The sequence below is a fragment of the Anomaloglossus baeobatrachus genome, chromosome 11 (assembly GCF_048569485.1).
Source record: "Anomaloglossus baeobatrachus isolate aAnoBae1 chromosome 11, aAnoBae1.hap1, whole genome shotgun sequence".
Classification (NCBI taxonomy): Eukaryota; Metazoa; Chordata; class Amphibia; order Anura; family Aromobatidae; genus Anomaloglossus; species Anomaloglossus baeobatrachus.
In genome coordinates this window covers 101,120,156-101,142,607 of record NC_134363.1, presented here as the reverse complement: position 1 = coordinate 101,142,607, position 22,452 = coordinate 101,120,156, and the positions used below count along the sequence as shown (strand labels likewise).

The following is a 22,452-nucleotide window of genomic DNA, read 5'->3' as shown; positions in this document are numbered from 1 at the left end:
CTGGCGAAGCTAGGCTCCAGTGATATTGGGCAGCTTTGGGACTGGTGGCTAACCGACTGTACCATATAGCAAGCCGATATAGGAGCAGTACACTGTACACTCACCAATGCATATACCCTGAGCCTCTGCTAGCAGGATACGGCTAGTGTTCTGCTTGTCTGCTCCTATACATACCGTGTATGCTGCATATATATTACCTTCTGTGAAGGAACAGAAGTGTAATGCGCCATATAGACTCTGTGAGTTAACAGAGTTCTGTTTATTTACTATAATATTATTTCCTTATCTGACTGTCATTTAATAGAGTTCAGTATATATACTGCAGTATCGTGTGGCTTAGAACACTGTTTCTGCATACAGAGACCCTCTGTGATGGGACAGAGTCTCTTTACATCTCTTGGTACCTCTGCGTGACCTGTAACATAGAGTACCTTAGTTACCGTGTTACTGTTTGGTTTCAGTAGGGCCTTGTGCCACCAACTGCAGTTCTGCCATCACTGCAAAGTGGACCCTGACCACTGGTAGTAGTATATCTTCATCTATTCCTATACCAGGAAGTCCCCCCGTAACACACGTACCCTTTATAATTTATGGTGCTGTTCACGTGTGACGCCCCTGACCTAATCAGGGTGTCATAGGGGACTGCACTACTTTCTCTTTTGGTGCAGAACTCACCCTCCATGGTTCTAGGATCCTAAGGCTATGTGCGCACGTTGCGTACAGTCACTGCAGAATTTTCTGCAGCGATCTGAAGAGCACACGTGCGCTTCAAATCGCTGCAGAAAATGTCCGTAGAAAAAAAAAAAAAAAGCTGATTCCATGCGCTCTGCCTGCAGCTCCTCCCATAGACAGAGCAGGAGCTGCCGGCAAAGCGCACGGAAGAAGTGACACTTCTTGAACGCAGCGCTTCGGGCAGCAGCCGAAGCGCTGCGCTCCAAGACGCCACGTGCGCACGGCCCCTGCACAATCTCCATAGACTGTGCAGGGGACGCAGGACGCATGCAGTTACGCTGCGCTACAAAGCGCAGCGTAACTGCATGTATTTACGCAACGTGCGAACATAGCCTAACTGTTGGTATTGCTTCCATCAGCATCCAAATCCTAGCCACACCACACCCTGTCAGGCACACCAGTGGGTGGTCTAGCTGGAAAAGGGCCACCCGCCTAGGGGTCAGGTAGACTGGTGGGAGGGACTGAGGGAGTTGGAGCTCCCTGGGAAACTTTGGCTAGGTCGCAGACGGTGGTCTGGGACCGGAGGAGTCGGAGAACCAGTCGCAGGGTTTTATAGAAGGGTGCCCAGACTTAGTTTTGGAGAACGGTCGGCACTGGAAAATCTAGGAACCGAACCGGTACCGAGCACGGCTGGGTACTGGACCCTAGATCAGGAAGTAGTTTCACGCAACCTGATAATTAACCTGTCTCTTTATGAACTTTCTCCAAGAGCTCAGAGATTGAAGGCACCAACACAACGAGGGTTATAGGGCCTTCAAGCTTATGCGGCCCACTGAAATCCCAAGTGTAAGCCATCGAGAGCACAGCTCCTCTATATAATTATAGGGAGCGGGACCCCGACAGCTCTAGGCTGAGGGGTCACTCAGAAACGTCTAAATACAAGTGCATGGAGGCAGGTTCCAATCCATCAGCAATACCAACGGGGTGGATTCCCTGACGAGCTCGCTAGAGTGGCAGCAGCACCCAGAGACTTGGTTTACTCCTGTGTCAGAGTCTTCTTAATGGTCGCACCAACATCCACATGACCTGAGTGAGTACGCTGTCCCCCCCCCCCCCCGGCGTCCTGCTTGCCGCATAGACTCCACCCCGCTTCCCTCCACCTCCACCATCCAGATTCCTGGGGCCTCCCCTACCCGTGGAGGGAACGTCATCTGGCTGCCCTACTCCATCTCCCCCGGGTACTCCCATCGACGGTACTCCCCTTACCGCGAACCACGGGTGGTGTCACAAACACTAATCTTCTGTAAATAGCCCCTTTTCATTTTTGAGTAACCACAAGCCCCCGGGTCCGGAGACCCTCGAGCAACAGCAACCCCGGATCCGAGCAGTCCGACTGCTGCAGGAGCGGTACACACAGACACGCAGTTTTTACACAGACCGTGCGTCCGTGCAATACATAAGACGTCCATTTTTTTTAGCAGCACAGAAGACAAAGGCCAATACAAGTTTGTCTCTGTGAAAAATACGCACAGCACAGATGGCATCAGTGTGCAGACCATGAGCTCTACGTGTTTAACATTGCAAGGTACAGGAGAAACTCTAATTTATTTCTTTATCCATCAGGGAGAAAAAAAATGACAAACTGATGGTAAACGGTCAAACAGTCCGTACATTAATGACACACTGATGGTAAACGGACACACAGACCGTACACTGATGACACACTGATGGTAAACGGACAAACAGTCCGTACATTAATGACACACTGATGGTAAACGGACACACAGACCGTACACTAATGACACACTGATGGTAAATAAACACACGGACCGTACACTGATGACACACTGATGGTAAACGGACACACAGACCGTACACTAATGACACACTGATGGTAAACGGACACACAGACCGTACATTAATGACACACTGATGGTAAACGGACAAACAGTCCGTACATTAATGACACACTGATGGTAAACGGACACACAGACCGTACACTAATGACACACTGATGGTAAACGGACACACAGACCGTACATTAATGACACACTGATGGTAAACGGACACACAGACCGTACATTAATGACACACTGATGGTAAACGGACACACAGACCGTACACTGATGACACACTGATGGTAAACGGACACACAGACCGTACACTGATGACACACCGATGGTAAACGGACACACAGATCGTACACTGACACATTGATGATAAACAGACACACAGACCGTACACTAATGACACACTGATGGTAAACGGACACAGATCGTACACTGACACATTGATGGTAAACGGACACACAGACCGTACACTGATGACACACTGATGGTAAACGGACACAGACCGTACACTAATGACACACTGATGGTAAACGGACACACAGACCGTACACTGATGACACACTGATGGTAAACTGACACAGACCGTACACTAATGACACATTGATGGTAAACGGACACACAGACCGTACACTGATGACACACTGATGGTAAACGGACACACAGACCGTACACTAATGACACATTGATGGTAAACGGACACACAGACCGTACACTGATGACACACTGATGGTAAACTGACACAGACCGTACACTAATGACACATTGATGGTAAACGGACACACAGACCGTACACTGATGACACACTGATGGTAAACGGACACAGACCGTACACTGATGACACACTGATGGTAAACGGACACACAGACCGTACACTAATGACACACTGATGGTAAACGGACACACGGACCGTACACTAATGACACACTGATGGTAAACGGACACACAGACCGTACACTGATGACACACTGATGGTAAACGGACACACAGACCGTACACTAATGACACACTGATGGTAAACGGACACACAGACCGTACACTGATGACACACTGATGGTAAACGGACACACAGACCGTACACTAATGACACACTGATGGTAAATGGACACACTGTACATTAATGACACACTGATGGTAATCGGACACACAGACCTACACTAATAACACACTGATGGTAAACAGACATCTTTAAAAATCTGCAACTTTAAACATCTGTGGTTGGAAAATACATAGAATCAAAACTGCAAGAACATACTCATTACATCATTGGAACTCAGCCTGAGGTTTTGGAATAGTCAAAGAATTTTGAATATGAATTGGTAACTCTAGGATGCCCCAATGAGTGATGAAGCCAGTATTTGCCTGTAGATGTCATGTTTAGGCTACTTTCACACATCAGTTTTCTGTATTCAGGCACAGTCCTTTTTTTTCCTGATCCAACGGATCCTGAAAAAAAAGTGAAAACCGTATCCACCGGATCCGTTTTTTAACGGATCCGTTATGCCGGATCCGTTAAAAAACGGATCCGGTGGATACGGTTTGCATCCGTTTTTGCATCCTTTTCGTCCGTTTTTTGGCTGGATCCGTTTTGTTAATTACATTGGAGCATGCTCAGTTTAGAAAAACGGATCCGGCGGCCGCATCCGTTTTTTACCGCATTACGCCGGATCCGGCGTCCATAGGCTTCTATTGTAAAACACGCCGTATCACGCCGTATCCGGCGCGATGCGTTTTTTTTGCCGGACAAAAAAACGTTGCAAGCTACGTTGCCTCCGGCCGCCGCTTTAAGGCTACTTTCACACATCAGTTTTCTGTATTCAGGCACAGTCCTTTTTTTTCCTGATCCAACGGATCCTGAAAAAAAAGTGAAAACCGTATCCACCGGATCCGTTTTTTAACGGATCCGTTATGCCGGATCCGTTAAAAAACGGATCCGGTGGATACGGTTTGCATCCGTTTTTGCATCCTTTTCGTCCGTTTTTTGGCTGGATCCGTTTTGTTAATTACATTGGAGCATGCTCAGTTTAGAAAAACGGATCCGGCGGCCGCATCCGTTTTTTACCGCATTACGCCGGATCCGGCGTCCATAGGCTTCTATTGTAAAACACGCCGTATCGCGCCGGATCCGGCGCGATGCGTTTTTTTTGCCGGACAAAAAAACGTTGCAAGCTACGTTGCCTCCGGCCGCCGCTTTAACTAATTTTGCCGCATCCGGAAAAAAACGGATGCAACGCAAAGCCATCCGGTACAATCCGGTACCAATGCAAGTCTATGGGGAAAAAACGGATGCGGTACCGGATCCGTTTTACCCGTTTTTTTCCGGATTGAACCTGATGGCAAAAAACTGATGTGTGAAAGTAGCCTAACTAATTTTGCCGCATCCGGAAAAAAACGGATGCAACGCAAAGCCATCCGGTACAATCCGGTACCAATGCAAGTCTATGGGGAAAAAACGGATGCGGTACCGGATCCGTTTTACCCGTTTTTTTCCGGATTGAACCTGATGGCAAAAAACTGATGTGTGAAAGTAGCCTTATAGACAGTATGTCATCGTTGCAGCCAAGAAATAAAAGATCAGTGGGAGCAATGTTATATAATAGATGAGTATAATTTTTTTTTCAACTTGTATAAGTATAAAAAAGTATGATCTCTGACTGTAGTCGCATAAAATATTTTCTGTAATGTAAAAATATACTCTATATAAATACCTTTTTCAGAATCTGGAGATAATTCGATAAAGCTACGGCATGCCTCTTCTGAAAGAAAACATAAAAATGAAATATGATAACATGTTCTGAATGCAAGCTACCATATAAGTGGTACATTTGCTAAAAACGTATATGTTGCTGTTGACTGAATACATTCAATCTAGCAGTTTAGTCCGGTGGACATTCTTAAAGGGAATCTATCAGTAGGTTTTTGGAATATAAGCCGGAAACAGCGTAATGTAGAAACAAAACCCTGATTCCAGTGATGTGTAACGTACTGCGCAGCATGCGGTAGTTTCAATAAAATCAGTTTTATTAGCAGGAGGTTATCAGTAGAGGACTAGTGTCAATCTAAGTACGAGGAAGTATGAAGCAAACGGCGAAAGGGAAGGGAAACCCTGTATCTAGTGAAGGGGGAGATTGTGACCCCTGACCAAACCTACCACTGGCCCCTGAGATCTCTCAGAACCCTACATAGGTTTCGTACCTATGTGCTGAGTCGGATACCTGACCCTAGATATCCTTAGTGCTGGACCCTAAATAGGCAACAGGTAAGGTGAGCTCTTTGTCAACCCCACTAAACACGACACAAGGAGGAGACACAGGGGAAAATGCATGAAATACTTATCCACAAATGAGACAGGTATGTTGCGAGTGGGGGCTTCTGGGGCTGCTCGGATCCGGGTTCGCTGCTGCGGCTCGAGTGGTGACCGGACCCTGGCTCGCACGGCCGTCCTTCCTCACAACCATCATAAAGGGGATATTTACAGGGGAGTTGTTGTGTCTGTGACGCCACCTGTGGGTTGCGGTGAGGGATGGTGGCACCGCCGCTGCCTGGTGATGGGGCGCTCGGGGCTGATGGAGCGGGACAGCAAGATGGAATCCCCTCCACGGGTAGGGGAGGTGTAGTCCCGGGGCCCGAGGTCGGAGCACGGGAGTGATGGCTGCTGGAGGTGGCGCGCCGGGCTTGACCGGGGGACAATGGTGTACTCCCAGTTCAGTAATTTCATACAAGTCCAGTAGTAAACCAAGTTGCCAGTGGCCGGCTGCCTTAGGACGGTGCATTCGGGTCCCGCACCCAGGTTAATGAACAGGTATCCCTTCCTCCTGCCCTTTGTGTTTGTCTTTCCTTTTGGACAACTTTGCATGGAACGGAGAAGTCCACTCCCGATTCTGTGTGTGTTGGGAGCTGTGGCCCGCAAAAGCTGACCCTTCGGATCTCAGTTTGTTCTGACGGACACCCTATCCCGCACATTGGGCTTCCGTTTCGCTCTATCTGGGCAGTTAATGGGACAAAGTCTGGAACCTTGTCCCCGGCTGGTCAATTGAAGAGGGGCTTTCAACCTTCCTCGCCCTAGGGTCCAGGCACCCCGACTGTGCACGGCCTCCGGACCGGATTCCCGCTGTCTGCACCGGCGGGCTACAACCCTGCCCCAGTCCACTTTAGGTTTCCCGCGACCAGATCTCCGTCGCCTGTGGCCCTGTTCACTGTCTGCCACCTAGCCGGGTAGTCCAAGGGCTACGACCCCTGATCCCGCCCACTGGTGTGTCCTTATTATCATGAGGGGGTGGCTAAGGTTTAATGGCTGTGTGTTATGCCTAAGTGTGAGTTTCTCGTGGTAACAAGGAGGATGTACTACTTTTGTGACTACCTGGTTTTGCCAGGGCATCACAGGTAGAAGTTCAGCAAAGTTTCAGCAACAATACCACAGATGAGTACAAGCCACCTGTTTGCATCCAGAGCTTGAATGAACTGAATATCACCAGCACAGGTCCAGAGAAAATTAGACTATTTAAACCCAAGGGGAAATACAGATGATTAGCAGGTAAAGGGAAGAGGGTCTCCACTGGATCTTAAAGGGAAAGGAATGAAAATCCAGCAGAGGAGATAGCTAGTACACTGAATACTGACAGCAGGAACAATAGATAGTCAGGGAGCATTTTGTGCAGCCAAACGCTGTGACCTTCTATTGCTGGACACCGCAGGACTGTCTGTCACCTGTGACAACTAGTTGTCTTGAAGCAATGAACCAAGGGCCCTCTGCTCTGCAGAGTAAGTCACGGTATCAGACAGACTTAACGGGTAAACCAAGAAGAAAGTTTATTTACCAGGGTAACAAACATAAGCTGCAGAGCAGCGGCGGGATAGGGGCAAACAAAAACAACAAAACGGTAAGAGACAACTCTAGATACAACAGTGTATACTTTAGCTGAGGCGGATGGCCCAGGTCGCCACAACTAGTACAGTAAGCAATACAAGTTCAAATGGTAATACCACGATATGCAGATATATGATATTAACCAATCCTACACTACTCTTTCCACTAACCTGGCTGGTCTCTTCTAAAGGGACCGTGCGGATACACACTCTCACTATGTAGGCCTGGTTCCCTCACCGCTGTACACGGGCATTACTCACGGCTCCGTCTGCAGGACCAGTCCATGTGACGCCCTGGCCTATCAGGTCGTCACAAGGGTGCCGTGCAATCTGCCCTTCTGCATGGTACCCGCTCCTCCTTGGTTACCGGTCCTGTCCCTTTGGTGTTGCTAAGAACAGGTCTACACAAATCTTGAGGAACACTCTGCACCACACCCACCAAACACCCATTGGTCAGCCTGAGGGGAATAGGGCCGCCCAGATGGAGGGATGGTGGAAGGAGGGCCGGAAGTGTCAGTTGTAGTCAGAAAGTGTCAATGAGCAGTGACAGGAAGAGGTCACGCTGCGGAGCTGGGCTCCTATACCCGTCCTAGGTGCCAGACGTTGGCCTGGCCTGGAAGGAGCTGGAACCCCAGTCGCAGGGGTAGTGGCAAGGGGCACGGTACTGCCACGGAGGGCAGTTCGGTGGCCTTGTGCTACAACCGGGCAGGGGCCAGGGCACGACGAGGTACGCGGAACCCTAGGCTGGGAAGTAGCTTTATGCAGCCCACTAATTCACCCGACGAGGACGGAATCTTCATGAACCGCTCTCCACCCGCTCCAAAATCGGGGTACTAGCGCAACGAGGGGGATAGGACTTCCCAAAACCGTCCAGGAAATCCCGAGCGTGAACCTTTAGAGCAAGCTCACCCTGCTAGCCTCTTAGGTGAGCGGGACCCGAGTAGTTTTAGGTGAAAGGGATCCACCAAGTGTAAACACAGTGCCAAGGGACAAGGCTTCAGACCAACCAGCAACGCCAAAAGGGCACGGACCCAGCGTGTTCGAACTAAGGCTGCAGGGCGTTCAAGACTTTGGTTTACCCGGTGTCAGTATCCTTGGACTGTGTGAGTACGTTGTGCCCCTTTGCTTCCAACGGGTCCCCAGCCTACCATCACCGAGCCCCGGGACACCTTCCCCTGCCCACGGAGGGGTTAACATTATCAGCTGCCATCCCATCGCTCCCGGGCGCTCTCTCTCTCTCCGAAACGCAGCAGCGGTGGTATCCCGATTTACCACAACCCGAGGGTGGCGTCACGAACACTATCCAATCCACTCATCACCCCTTTTGTAAATAACTCTCTTCTCCCTTTTTTATTTCGAGCGGCCGCGCGACCTCGCCTTGGGTCCGGAGACCCCTCGAGCCACTGCAGATCCGGATCCGAGCAGCCCGTCGGCTGTCGCGGGGGCAGCACATCCACTCTGGGGCTTGTTGGTACGGTGGTGCACACTTCACTCCAGGAAGGTGATGCAGGACTTCTTTTTCCTCAATTTGCTGGACAGCTGGGCTCATCAGGCAAGGAGCTCTAACAGGCCAGAGGACGACTCTCCTATATCTCCATTCCTCAGCACGTCCAGGAATCCACAGTCCCACTTCCTGCTTCTCTCCCCACTTCTCTCCAATCAGACCAAATCAGCTCCCAGCAGCAGGGGAGATCTGGGTCATACTATTATACTCTGCTAGTGAGCCAGTCTCTTAAAGCCACAGTACAACACAATCTGAAAGTCACAGTGAAGCAACATCCTTAGTAGGGGCTGCACTCCCCTACACGCCTCCCTAATGATGACTGTCCTCTGCCATGATAATATAAGGGCATGAACAAGTCAAAGAAGTTGGCTTTTTCAGATTCTTTGCCTCTGGGGACCTACAACGAAGGGTGGCCGGCTCTCTCGTCATCTCCCGCAGTCCCACAGTACTACACAAGAGCATGTAATGCATAGGTAACACCTGTAGAGGAAGACAACAGCATCGGCAATACTGAAAATACAAACTGGTCCGCATATCTAACAAGTGGAACTCCTGCAGTAGACCTCTGGAATCTCCAGATATCCTGCCTCTCGCTTGACTTTTGGCTCTCTTCCAGGGTAGTGTTCACCACAGGGTCCTCAGGAGGATTCAACGGTTCTTCTTTTAGTCGGGGTGGCAACGATGCAGCTGCGCTAGTATTCTCAGATGGGGGAGGCTCAGTTATGTTTGGGACGGACCACCAGTCATCTTCGTCTATCCAGAAGGAGGACTCAGACGAGACTCAGGAGCAGTGTCTGACTCCTTGTCACATGGCAGATCTGGGGGGGGGTCAAAGTGGACGCAGCATATTTCTGTGGAGGACATGGGGCTCTGCCATTCCGCTTTCAATATGAACTTTTATAGACGGGACCATCCCATCTTTCACTTAGTTTGCCCTTAGGACGCTTCTCTCGCACCAGCACTCGATCTCCAGGTTGAAGTGGGACTTCTTGTACCGGCCGACAACCACTGTGCACCTTCTTCTGCAGTTGTTGCCCCTCTAGCTGTCGGATTGTCTGCAGCGGTTTGCGGTGCTCCTTCACCCAAGAGGTGACTGCGCGTTCGGTCAGGTCTTAGGGTTGGTCTAGGTTCTAAGATCTACCATCCAGTTCTTCCGAAAAGCAGCAGATAGGGGCTATACCCTGTTGCAGAATGGACCCAGTTATTATAGGCCCACACCAACTCTGACAAGTACTCCAGCCAGTGTACCTTCTTATCTTCCTTTAAGGTTCTCAGCATCTTAAGAAGTGTTCAATTGAACTGCTCACATGCTCCGTTGTCCTGAGGATGGTAGGTGGGGTGGCCTAGACCGCTCAATGCTATACAGGCGATACAGTTCTTTCATTACTTTGCCCTGAAAACACACACCCTGGTCGGAATGGATCCGTTTCGGGCACCAATATACTTGAATGAAATCTTGGCAGATAGCTTGCACAGCTGATTTGGCCATCTGATCCCTAGTCGGAGTGACCACAGCAAACTTGGAGAAATGATCAGTCATGACCAAACAGTACTGTGGACTTCGAGCCGAGTGTCCCACGAGGAGGTAATCAATCATCAAGAGTTCCAATGGCTCCTTAGTTTGGATGGTCTGGACGGGTGTCCTTTGCTCGGTGCTCTTGACGAGATCGCACATTTGGCACCGCCGACAGCCATCTTCTACTGTAGACTCAAGCCTGGGATAATACACATACCGCTGTAGCCACTGGTAGGTCTTGACCGCACCGAAGTGGGCTCCAAACTCATGCGCCTCTTTGACGACTTCAGGCACCAGGTCTCTTGGGAGGACCACCTGCCACCTCACCTCGGGCTCCTTTGGTTGCTGCTTCCGGAGGTAAAGTACACCACCCCGAAGCTCAAACCAATCCCACTGATGCAGTATGCTCTTCATCTCAGCATAAAGGCCGTTCCTTTCCTCTTTGTTTGGGATCTTCTGCTGGGCTACCCATTGTTTCATCTGTCTCAAACCTTCATCCTTGTTTTGAGCAAGCCCCCACTTGTCTTTACTTCGTCCCAATGATTTAGTGGGCACACAGGCCTCTTTGCTTGTCAAGGCCACCATCACCGGGGGGCAAGAACTTCCGGAAGTCAGGAGTCTCTTCCTCTTCCAATAACTTCATCGTGATCCCCTAAGGGGACCTCGACAGTCCGTCCGCATTAGCATTCTCTGCAGCGGCACAATCCCGGATGATGAAGTCGAACTTTGCTAGGTGAGCCACCCACCTCTGTTCCAGGGCTCCCAAGGGTGACCAGGAAGTTGCAGCACAGCCACACGCCGGAGGTGTAGATTTAATCTTTACTTCGGGTCACCACCTCCGCCAGGATTTTCTGGAAGGAGAGGGTCGGGTCCACCTGGACACGCTTCGACAACGTCCTTCGTAGCGAGGAATTGTAGAGCCCCAGGATTAACTGCTCACGAGGTATCTTATCTACTGACTCTAACCCGACTGCCTGATTGCCTTCCTTCTTCTGTATATCTGCCATCACCTCCTGTGTGGCATATTGTGCGATGTCATCTCCCTCCAGCTGCAATCTGGAGAAGAATTTAGCCCGGAGATGACCCGTACTTACAGTCTCTCCATAGATCTCTTCCAAGAACATTACTAGCTCCTTTAACGTGTTCCGTGTGCTTTCTGGCTGAAGGCAGATGCCTCTGCGGGGTTCCCCTTCCAAGGCTGCGTGTACAGTGTCCGCTTCCAGCTCAGGGCTGATCCCATAAAACTTAAATACACTGTGCAGCCGTGAAATCCAATCAGACAACAGCAAGTTCTTTCCATCAAATTTGGGCAGGACATTAAACATAGTGCCCACCGGGAGGGTCCTTGCAGAGGTTTCATCATTTCCCGCGGCAGCGCCTGTCATATTAGCGCAAGCCGCAATACTTCCCTAATGGCTATCCGCAGCCTCCATCTTGATAACCGTGACCCTGCTCACAGCACTACTTGAAGCGATGAACCGAGGGCCCTCTGCTGTGCAGAGCAAGTCACGGTATCAGACAGACTTAACAGGTAAACCAAGAAGAAAGTTTATCAGGGTAAGGCCCCTTTCACACGTCAGTGATTCTGGTACGTTTGTGCTTTTTTTTAAACGTACCAGAATCCCTGACATACGCAGACCCATTATAATCAATGGGTCTGCTCACACATCAGTGATTTTTCACTGACCTTGTCTCCGTGCGGCGTACCCGCGTGTCCGTGATTGCCGCACGGAGACATATCCATTTTTTTCTGGCATCCCTGATGTTCCACAGACCACGCAGTGGTGTGATCCGTGAAACACGTGCCAGAAAAAAAGTGCATATAAAATAAAAATCATTTTTACTCACCCGGCTTCAGCGGCGCTCTCTGCAGCCTGTTCTGCCTGCTGCTTGTGCGTCGGCTCATTATTGTCGTGCATATTCATGAATGCACGACACAGCCGCCCCGGAAGCAGCTGCTGCAGGGGTCAGCGCCGGCCGGATGCTGCACCGCGGGAGAACTCAGCACCAAGGAGAGCGGGCACAGGTGAGTTGATCGCTAAGTGCAATCACGGACCACGGAGAACAGAGCCCGGATTGCACTTAGGCAACCCACGTGTGCCGTGAATCATGGCACACGGAGGGACATAGGCGTGTTTTACACGTCAGTGAAGAACGTCTGTGTTTTTCACTGACGTGTGAAACGGGCCTAACAAACGTAAGTTGCGGAGCCGCAGTGGGATAGGGGCAAAAAAAGAACAAATGGTAAAAGAGACAACTCCAAATACACAGTGTACAATTTAGCTGAGGCAGATGGCGGTCGCCACAACTAGTACAGTAAGCAATACAAGTTCAAGTAGCAATACCACGATATGCAGATATATGATATTAACCAATCCTACTCTATCTACTAACCTGGCTGGCCTCCTTTAAAGGGACCGTGCGGATACCGCACTCTCACTATGGAGGCCTAAACTGGTTATCTCACCGCTGTACCCGGGCACTACTCACGGCTCCATCCGCAGGACTGGTCCGCTCTGGGGCTTGTCGGTACGGTGGTGCACACTTCACTCCAGGATGGCGATGCAGGACTTTTTTCCCCAATTTGCTGGACAGCTGGGCTCATCAGGCAAGGAGCTCTGGCAGGCCGGATGCCAACTCTCCTATATCTCCATTCCTCAGCACGTCCAGGAATCCACACTGTCCCACTTCCTGCTTTTCTCCCCACTTCTCTCCGATCAGACCAAATCTGCTCCCAGCAGCAGGGGAGATCTGAGCCATACCATTAAGGCCCCTTTACACACTGAGACTTTCAGCGATCCCACCAGCGATCCCAACCTGGCCGGGATCGCTACAAAGTCTCTGGTGAGTCTCTGGTGAGCTGTCAAACAGGCAAACCTGGCCAACGACGCAACAGCGATCCGGACCTGCAGAACGACCTAGCTAGTCAAACACTGGAAACGAGTGATGTGTCACAATATCTGTCAATCACTATTCTCTGTCAGTCGGTCTCTCCCTCTCGGTCTCTATTCTCTCTCTGTCGGTCCGTCACTATCTCTGTCCCTCTCTCACAGTCTGTCGGTCATTTTCCCCTCCTCTCTCATACTCACCGATCCCCGATCCCCGGCGCGGCGCTGCACGGCATTGACACTGCTGCGGCGGCTTTTACTATTTTGAAAAAGCCGGCTGCTAATTAAACAATTTCGGATTCCCTACTTTCCCTGCCCACAGGCGCCTATGATTGGTTGCAGTGAGACACGCCCCCACGCTGAGTGACAGGTGTCTCACTGCACCCAATCACAGCAGCCGGTGGGCGTGTCTATACTGTGCAGTGAAATAAATAATTAAATAATTAAAAAAAAACGGCGTGCGGTCCCCCCCAATTTTAATACCAGCCAGATAAAGCCATACGGCTGAAGGCTGGTATTCTCAGGATGGGGAGCTCCACGTTATGGGGAGCCCCCCCAGCCTAACAATATCAGTCAGCAGCCGCCCAGAATTGCCGCATACATTATATACGACAGTTCTGGGACTGTACCCGGCTCTTCCCGATTTGCCCTGGTGCATTGGCAAATCGGGGTAATAAGGAGTTATTGGCAGCCCATAGCTGCCAATAAGTCCTAGATTAATCATGGCAGGCATCTCCCCGAGAAACCTTCCATGATTAATCTGTAAATTACAGTAAATAAACACACACAACTGAAAAAATCATTTATTAGAAATAAAAAACACAAACACATTCCCTCATCACCAATTTAATCAGCCCCAAAAAGCCCTCCTTGTCCAGCGTAATCCAAGGACCTCCAGTTTTCGCTTCCAGCTGTGCTGCATGGAGGTGACAGGAGCAGCAGAAGACACCGCCGCTCCTGTCACCTCCACGCAGCTAATAAAGACAGACGCGCGATTGGCTGAGCTGTCACTGAGGTTACCCGCTGTCACTGGATCCAGCGGTGGATCCAGCGGTGGATGCAGCGGTGGCCGCGGGTAACCTCAGTGACAGCTCAGCTGATCGCACTACTCACCTCAGTTGCTGCGTGGAGCTGACCGGAGCGGCGGTGAGTAGCGCGATCAGCTGAGCTGTCACTGAGGTTACCCGCGGCCACCGCTGCATCCACCGCTGGATCCACCGCTGGATCCAGTGACAGCGGGTAACCTCAGTGACAGCTCAGCCGATCGCGTGTCTGTCTTCATTAGCTGCGTGGAGGTGACAGGAGCGGCGGTGTCTTCTGCTGCTCCTGTCACCTCCATGCAGCACAGCTGGAAGCGAAAACTGGAGGTCCTTGGATTATGCTGGACAAGGAGGGCTTTTTGGGGCTGATTAAATTGGTGATGAGGGAATGTGTTTGTGTTTTTTATTTCTAATTAATGATTTTTTCAGTTGTGTGTGTTTATTTACTGTAATTTACAGATTAATCATGGAAGGTTTCTCGGGGAGACGCCTGACATGATTAATCTAGGATTTAGTGGCACCTATGGGCTGCCAATAACTCCTTATTACCCCGATTTGCCAACGCACCAGGGCAAATCGGGAAGAGCCGGGTACAGTCCCAGAACTGTCGCATATAATGTATGCGGCAATTCTGGGCGGCTGCTGACTGATATTGTTAGGCTGGGGGGCTCCCCATAACGTGGAGCTCCCCATCCTGAGAATACCAGCCTTCAGCCGTATGGCTTTATCTGGCTGGTATTAAAATTGAGGGGGACCGCACGCCGGTTTGTTAAATTATTTAATTATTTATTTCACTGCACAGTATAGACCCGCCCACCGGCTGCTGTGATTGGGTGCAGTGAGACACCTGTCACTCAGCGTGGGGGCGTGTCTCACTGCAACCAATCATAGGCGCCTGTGGGCGGGAAAGTAGGGAATACGAAATTGTTTAATGAGCGGCCGGCTTTTTCAAAATAGTAAAAGCTGCCGCAGCAGTGTGAATGCCGTGCAGTGCCGTGCCGGGGATCGGGGATCGGTGAGTATGAGAGAGGAGAGGAAAATGACCGACAGACTGTGAGAGAGGGACAGAGAGAGTGACGGACCGACAGAGAGAGAATAGAGATCGAGAGGGAGAGACCGACTGACAGAGAATAGTGATTGACAGATTTTGTGACACATCACTCGTTTCCAGTGTTTTAAGTCCCCTTTACACACTGAGACTTTGCTGCACAGCGGGAAACAAAGGACCAAAGAATGGTCCTGAACGATTTGTAGCGATCAGCAACTTCACAGCAGGGGCCAGGTCGCTGATGTGTTTCACACACTGCAATGTCGCTGGGGAGGTCGCTATTACGTCACAAAACCGGTGACGTTACAGCGATGTCGTTTGCGATGTTGCAGTGTGTAAAGCCACCTTTATGCTCTGCTAGTTAGCCAATCTTTTAAAGCCACAGTACAACACAATCTGAAAGTCACAGTGAAGCAACATCCTTTGTAGGGGCTGCACTCCCCTACAGTCTCATGCTATGTAGTCCTCCTGCCCTGTTTAGTCCCTCTCACACCACTGAGAGCAGCTTTCAGGTTATCCAGAGTGTACATAAAAAGCTGCCAATCAGTGGTGTAGGAGGTGTTATACAGAGCTTGGCATTCAGAGAACTGGTATATTAGCAGTAGAGAATACTGTGATTTTTTTCAAAATTGCAGCAAGCAGCCCATTGTATAAATTATAGTCTCAGCCCATACATCATGCTGCTCTCAAAATAAGTTGGAAAAGCTTGCTGACGGATTCCCTTTAATGGAGTGTGCTGTGAACACAATGTAGAATGACAGTGTCTCCTATTTAGTCACATATATTGAACTTGTTTATCATTTTTTATGTAATATTACAGTATGTCTTATGTTCTACTTATATTACACACTATAAATCACATTTGCACGTATTACACATAGATTGTGGTTTTCTTTTTAATAATTATAACAAAGATACAGTATATTCAGGAGTTAAGAAAAGAGAAGAGATGTATGAAATTATTTTTCTAAAAACAATATTGGAGAGATTTGTACTAATTTTGTATTTCAACTTTTCTGCTTGACAGTAGGAAATCACTTTTGTTACAGCTCGGTCAGACAAGTTTAATATACGGACATGTTGTCTATGTGCGTCATGGACTGTACATGGAGAGCACCCGTCATAGCAAATGTGCCGGTACACAATGGCTGATTTTTCCGATAGACCAATGATCTTCATGGAAAAAATCCCAGTATGCACTATATTGGTCCAATTCACAAAGCAGACTGAGTGTTAATGGCCAACAGCTCCTGCACATATCCGGTATGCAGACAAACACTTGGAGCCAATCATGTCCACGCTTTGTGGGTTTTCGTACGACTGTCTGAACCTGGCCTTAAGCTACTTTATAGCATGTATTGACCTCAATTCTCTTTTCAAGATATACAGTAATTCTGGTCATTGCTTTTTACTTACTTACCCCCTTGGTGCTTTTCACAGGAAAACCAAAATCCAGTGTGAAAGTATTTGAAGGCGTATTTGTCATCCCCCGTCTCCCAGTTATAGTGAACTACATTCTGGTCTAATGTCCCATTGGTGTCCGTGGCCTCACTGTTGGTGGCGGTGCTGTTTAAACTTAGCACTTGGCAGTTTTTACTTTTCACTGCTGACAAGCAGGGGGGTTTCACAACTTTGTGGGTTCCTTCACACCAGTAACTTGTAAAGAAAGCTGCCACGGAGAAACTCAAAGCCAGTAGGTTCAACACCACCGAGAGGAGTGATCTGTTTTTCCGGCTTAATTCCATATTGAAGATGAAGCTAGATTTCCATGAGTGTTTGCAGGTAATATCCCATTGGTTTCACATCTTGCGGCATACCATCTTGTGAGTTGTTTTCTATTGCAAGGAATGTATTTTCCTGCAAGTCATAGCATATCAATAAGCTGTGAAGATATCTGTTTTTTATGTATTTCGTTGTTATTTAGTTAATTTTGTCATCATTTATAAATTTCTGATTGATACAGTACCAAAAATTAGAAAAGCTCTCTACTTTATGTTCAATTTTGAAGTGACTTGTATAGATAGAAATTAAAAGACTAGTTGTTCCTGAAGCATTTTTGAGCGCCTTCTGAAACGGAAACAGAAATATATAGAAAATAAGTTTAATTTGCTCGATGATTTCATTGACAATGTACAATCTGCATCAACCTAAAAACAGTACGTCACATGCTTTAAAAAAATAACTTTTAATTCCCCATTCTGGTCCTCACAGTTTTTTCTTTCATAAGGTCAATACTTTTATCAGATTTCTTATATTAGAGAACAGCTATCCTCATCTGTGACACCCTGACCTATCATGTCGTCACAGGGTATTGTGCAATCTGCCCTTCTGCACAGTATCCACCCTCCTTGGTTACGGGTCCTGGTCCTTTGGTGTTGCTAACAGCTTAGCCAATCAAAATCCTAGGAACACTTTACACTTTACCCACCAGACACACCATTGGGGGGCCTGAAGGGAATAGGGCTGCCCACATGGGGGGTTGGTAAGGGGAAAGTGAAGAAAGTGACAGTTGAGCAGGAGTTGAGCTGAAGTGGAGCAAAGGAGAGGAGAGTGAAGCGGTGACTCTCTGAGAGGGAGAGGTCACCGGCAGGGAGCAGGACTCCTGTAGTTACTAGATGGCAGACGTTGGTCTGGGCCTGGTAGGAGCTGGAACCCCGGTCGCAGGGGATAGTGTCAAGGGGCACGAACAGCCGAGGAGGGCAGCCAGCGGCCTTGAGCTATCACCGGGCAGGGACCAGGCCACGATGGGGTACGTGGACCCTAGGCCGGAAAGTAGCTTGACGCGTTACGGTAATTTACCCGATGGGGGTGAAAACTTCAAGATTCATCCCCAACCCGCTCCAAAATCGGGGTACTAGCGCACCAATGGGATAGGACTTTCCCAATACAGTCCAAAGAAATCCTCCTCTTGAACCCTGAGAGCAAGCTCACTCTGTTAGCCATACGGATGAGTGGAACAGAGACAAAGGTGCCAAGGACAGGGCCACAGGCTAACAACAACACCAAGGGCACGGACTCAAGCGTGCTCCCTACAAGCTGCAGTGGTGCTCAGAATTCTGGTTTACAAGCTGTCGGTGTTGTTATTCCTGGACTGAGTGAGTACACTGAAAACCCCTGTTCCTATCTCCAACGGCACACAAACACCAACCATCCAACGGGCCCCGGGACACAAACCCCCTACCCACGGAGGGGTTAAACATCAGGCTGCCACACCATCATCACCGGGCTCCCCAACGGTAGCGGTGGTCCCTCACATTACCACACACCGTGGGTGGCGTCACAAACTTTCTAACCCCTTTGTACATATCCCCCATCTTCTTTTAATTCGAGTGTCCGCGCGGACCCTGCGGATCCGGAGACCCCTCGAGCCACCGCAGCTCCGAATCCGAGCGGCTCAGCCGCTGGCGTGGGGGCAGTACACATCTAAAACTGGAAAATGTAGAGGTGATTAGACGTGGACTGTACTTATTGGCGTCTTACTAGATTCCTGAACAGGTTTCCGTCATCACTTTGAGAGTATTTTATATACTGTAACAAAATGTATAAATCTCACAAAAAATTGGGGAAACTACCAGATATAAAAATAGCAATATAAACCTTTATCATTAATATTTCATTAAATAATTAAAAAATGAGTCACACACGAAAAAGGTAAGTTCATGTGCCGCCCCGACAGCGGATAGAACCGCTCGGATTCGTGGGGGGGTTGGTTACTCGTGGCTCGAGGGTCTCCGGACCCGGGGGCTAGGGGCCACACTCAAATGTAAAGGGGATATATACAGGGGAGGTATAGTTAGTTTGTGATGCCACCCGTGGTGTGCGGTGATTTGGGGCACCACCACTGCTGTTGGGAGTACCTGGGGTGATGGAGTGGGGCAGCAAGGTGTCGTTGCCCTCCACGGGACTCTGTAGGTGCCGTGGGGAGCGCAGGTTTGCTGGTTGCAAGGGTCATTCCGGTACTCACTCAGCAATAAAGCAGACGCTGAAAACCGGGTAAACCAAGTGTCTGACTGCCGCTGTCTCCTGAGGGGAGCTCGTCCGGGTCCCGTCCCCTGCAGCACTGCCTGATGATCCGTGACCTGCCTCCGGGCACAAAATTTAGATTCACTGTAGTGGCCCGGTAGCTTGAAACTTGCCGGGCCCTACTCCCCACTGTGGCTAAGTGAGGGAGCCTGCTCTCAGGGGCTCACGCTTTTGATATCAGTGGGCCGCTTGTTTGGAAAGCCCTATCCCCCTCGTTGCGCTAATGCCCCCGATCTCTGAGCTTGTGGCAACAGTCCATAAAGGCCCTATTCTTTGCAGGTTAATTGCCAGGTTGCCTGAAGCTTCTCCCCGACCTAGGGTCCGTGTGCCCTGCCGTGCCTTCGGTCCCAGACTGGTGATAGGACCAGGCTGCTGACCATGCTCCTTGATGGGTTCCAGGAACCTAGCCTCAATCCCCTGTGACCGGGGGTCCGACTCCTCTAGGTCCAGACCCCCGTCTGCAACCTAGTCTGCTTCCCCTGGGAGCCACTACTCCCAGCTTCCTCAGAGCTCCTCTCAGCTCGAGGGTCACCACGTCTCTGCTCTAACACCTTCCACCTCCCTGCTTGACCCCTAGGTTGGCAGCCCTATTCCGCTTAAGCCAACCACTGGTGTGCCTGACTGGGTGTGGTGCAGGGTGTATCTAGGATTTGATTTGCTGGTGGAGGCAGTACTGCAAGATGGGGACCCAGAACCATGAGGGTTTTGAATACTGCACGGGGAGGGCAGTTTGTGCAGTACCCTGTGACGACCTGAGTAGTCCAGGGGCGTCACATTCACACAGCTTGGTGGGATAATGTCCTCTCCAGCTAAAGGCTTGTGCCTAATGTGCCTCATAGTGGGGGCCATACCAGCAAGGGAGATCACATGTAGGTATGAGCTTTCTTTTCTGCATGCCCTGCATGGTTGTGCTTAGTATAGCTGCTTCTCCTTTTGTTTTTCATTGCACTATAGAACTTATTCTTATGTATACAAGTATGTATCATTCTGTATTATCATCAATGTGTCACACAGAGTTTTGCACAAACTTCTTTGACTGTCATGGTGGCATTGGGCTCTGTTCACTTTGCAGATTCTGACACTCCACTCATTGGTTTCTCTGGTGTCTGGGATCAACACAGGCAGACTTTGGCATTGACCTGCTGTGTGCTAACTCATAAGCAGGCTAGTAACAGTTAATCTCTGCTGGTCTGTTTGCGCCTTTTATCACTTGTTGTGGGGAAGCCTATCACATCTCCTCCCCTTCTATTTATGCTGGTAGAATCTGACTACCCAAGCCAGCTATATTTTCTATGATGGTCTGTGTGGTGTCCCAGTTCTTCTGGTAAAAATTGTGCTATTTTCTTGGTGCGGTTGTGGAGTTTACCCCTGTTGTTTTGTAGCTTCCTTGCAGCTCTCGTGTTTCCTCCTTAATCTCTTATTGTCTTTACCTTTGTGTGTGCATGCTGTGTGAGAGAGTTTTGGTTTCTCCTGTCTGTCTATTTCTGTGGGTTTCATCTCACTCCTGTCCCATCCCTCCCTGGGGTAGGGGGTATCAGATCAGAACTGGTCAGGAGCAAAGCCAGGAAGGAGACTTAGGCATCTCCACCATTATGGGTATCCCTGAGGTTAGGGATAGCATAGTGCCCCCTAGCTTGAGGAACAGCTTAGGAGCCCCGGTTCCCCGCTATCTAATAGTCATTGTGACACAATGTTCAGCCATTATTTTGTTCTTGGTCTCTTGGTTGCACAACCTATTCCTCCTCCTTTTAGATGTAATGTATTACAAGTTCACTAGCATTGTCTTCTGTACTGCCCTTTGTGTGACTTGACTATGACTATGAATCACTAATAAAGATTTATATTGTAGTTTTCTGACTTTGGTAGTGTGCCCAATTTTTGTAGGATTTATATTATCTATAGGGTCGATTCAGCCATTGACCTTTGTCGTTATTTTGCACACATTTCGATTTTGATACCTAGTTTAGTTCAGACTAATCTTCAGGTTTGTTCCTAAAAACAAATTTGGATTATAGATTCTACAAATCACCAGTCTTTCTACATGGCTGTGCATGATGGATTTGCTGCTTTGCCCAATGTTCACATCAATGGAGGTATATTCATACATATGATGGGGACTGCACTCGCCTTCGGAGATAATGAAAACGGAAAGTACATATGATAAATTAAGTACAGCCAACACTTGATTTAAGCTAAAACAAGTCATAGAAGAAATAATAGGCAATGTGGTTGAACCCATCTGGTTGGATCCGACATAACTTGTGCAAGATACCGTAGAATGTTTTGGGCCAATGGAAAGTTTTAACTAAAGGGCCCGTTACACGCGTCGGTTTATCGTGCGTTCGCATGTGTGATCGCACCCGCCCCCATCGTTTGTGCGTTACGGGCAATTTGTTGCTCGTGTTACAGAAAGTCGGTAACCCCCGTCACACATACGGTACTTACATTCCAAACGACCTTGCTGTAGGCGGCGAACATCCTCTTCCTGAAGGGGGAGGGATGTTCGGTATCACAGCGACGTCACACAGCGGCCACCCAATAGAAGCGGAGGGGCGGAGATGAGCGGGACGTAACATCCCGCTCACCTCTTTCCTTTCGCATTGCCGGCGGCCGCAGGTAACCTGCTGTTCATCGTTCCCGGGGTGTCACATGGAGCGATGTGTGCTTTCCTCGGGAACAATGAACAACCGGCGTGCAGAAGGACGATCGATTTTTTGAAAATGAGCGAAGTGTCAACGAGCAACGATAAGGTGAGTATTTTTGCTTGTTCACAGTCGCTCGTAGCTGTCACACGCTACGATATGCCAAACGATGCCGGATGCGCGTCACTAACGACGTGACCCCGACGACATATCGTTAGATATATCGTAGTGTGTAACGGGGCCTTAAAACTATGGAATATTATCTTAGTCAAATATAGGAATTATTTATGAGGGATGAGGTGTAATTTCAAAGGGAATGGATGTACTTTCTGAATGTCATAAAATATAATTCTTTGCAGGATAAGTGAAATATGGATGCTCTAAACAGAATGAGGACTTATCACAC

General features: G+C 49.1%; 1 protein-coding gene across 5 annotated transcripts in view; it reads right to left on the bottom strand.

Moving 5' to 3' along the window:
• Positions 1–22,452, bottom strand: part of LOC142257001 (germ cell-specific gene 1-like protein) — a 275,387-nt gene that overhangs the window by 75,206 nt on the left and 177,729 nt on the right. For 4 of the 5 annotated variants that reach the window (XM_075329045.1, XM_075329047.1, XM_075329046.1 and 1 more), the window contains 2 exons: positions 16,802–17,448; positions 5,228–5,275 (listed from right to left, as the gene is read on the bottom strand). In XM_075329045.1, the coding sequence (XP_075185160.1) occupies positions 5,228–5,275; positions 16,802–17,126 (373 nt within the window). In that variant the 5' untranslated portion in view covers positions 17,127–17,448. The remainder of the gene's footprint in view (positions 1–5,227; positions 5,276–16,801; positions 17,449–22,452) is intronic. The other variant, XM_075329049.1, reaches the window with a different exon arrangement.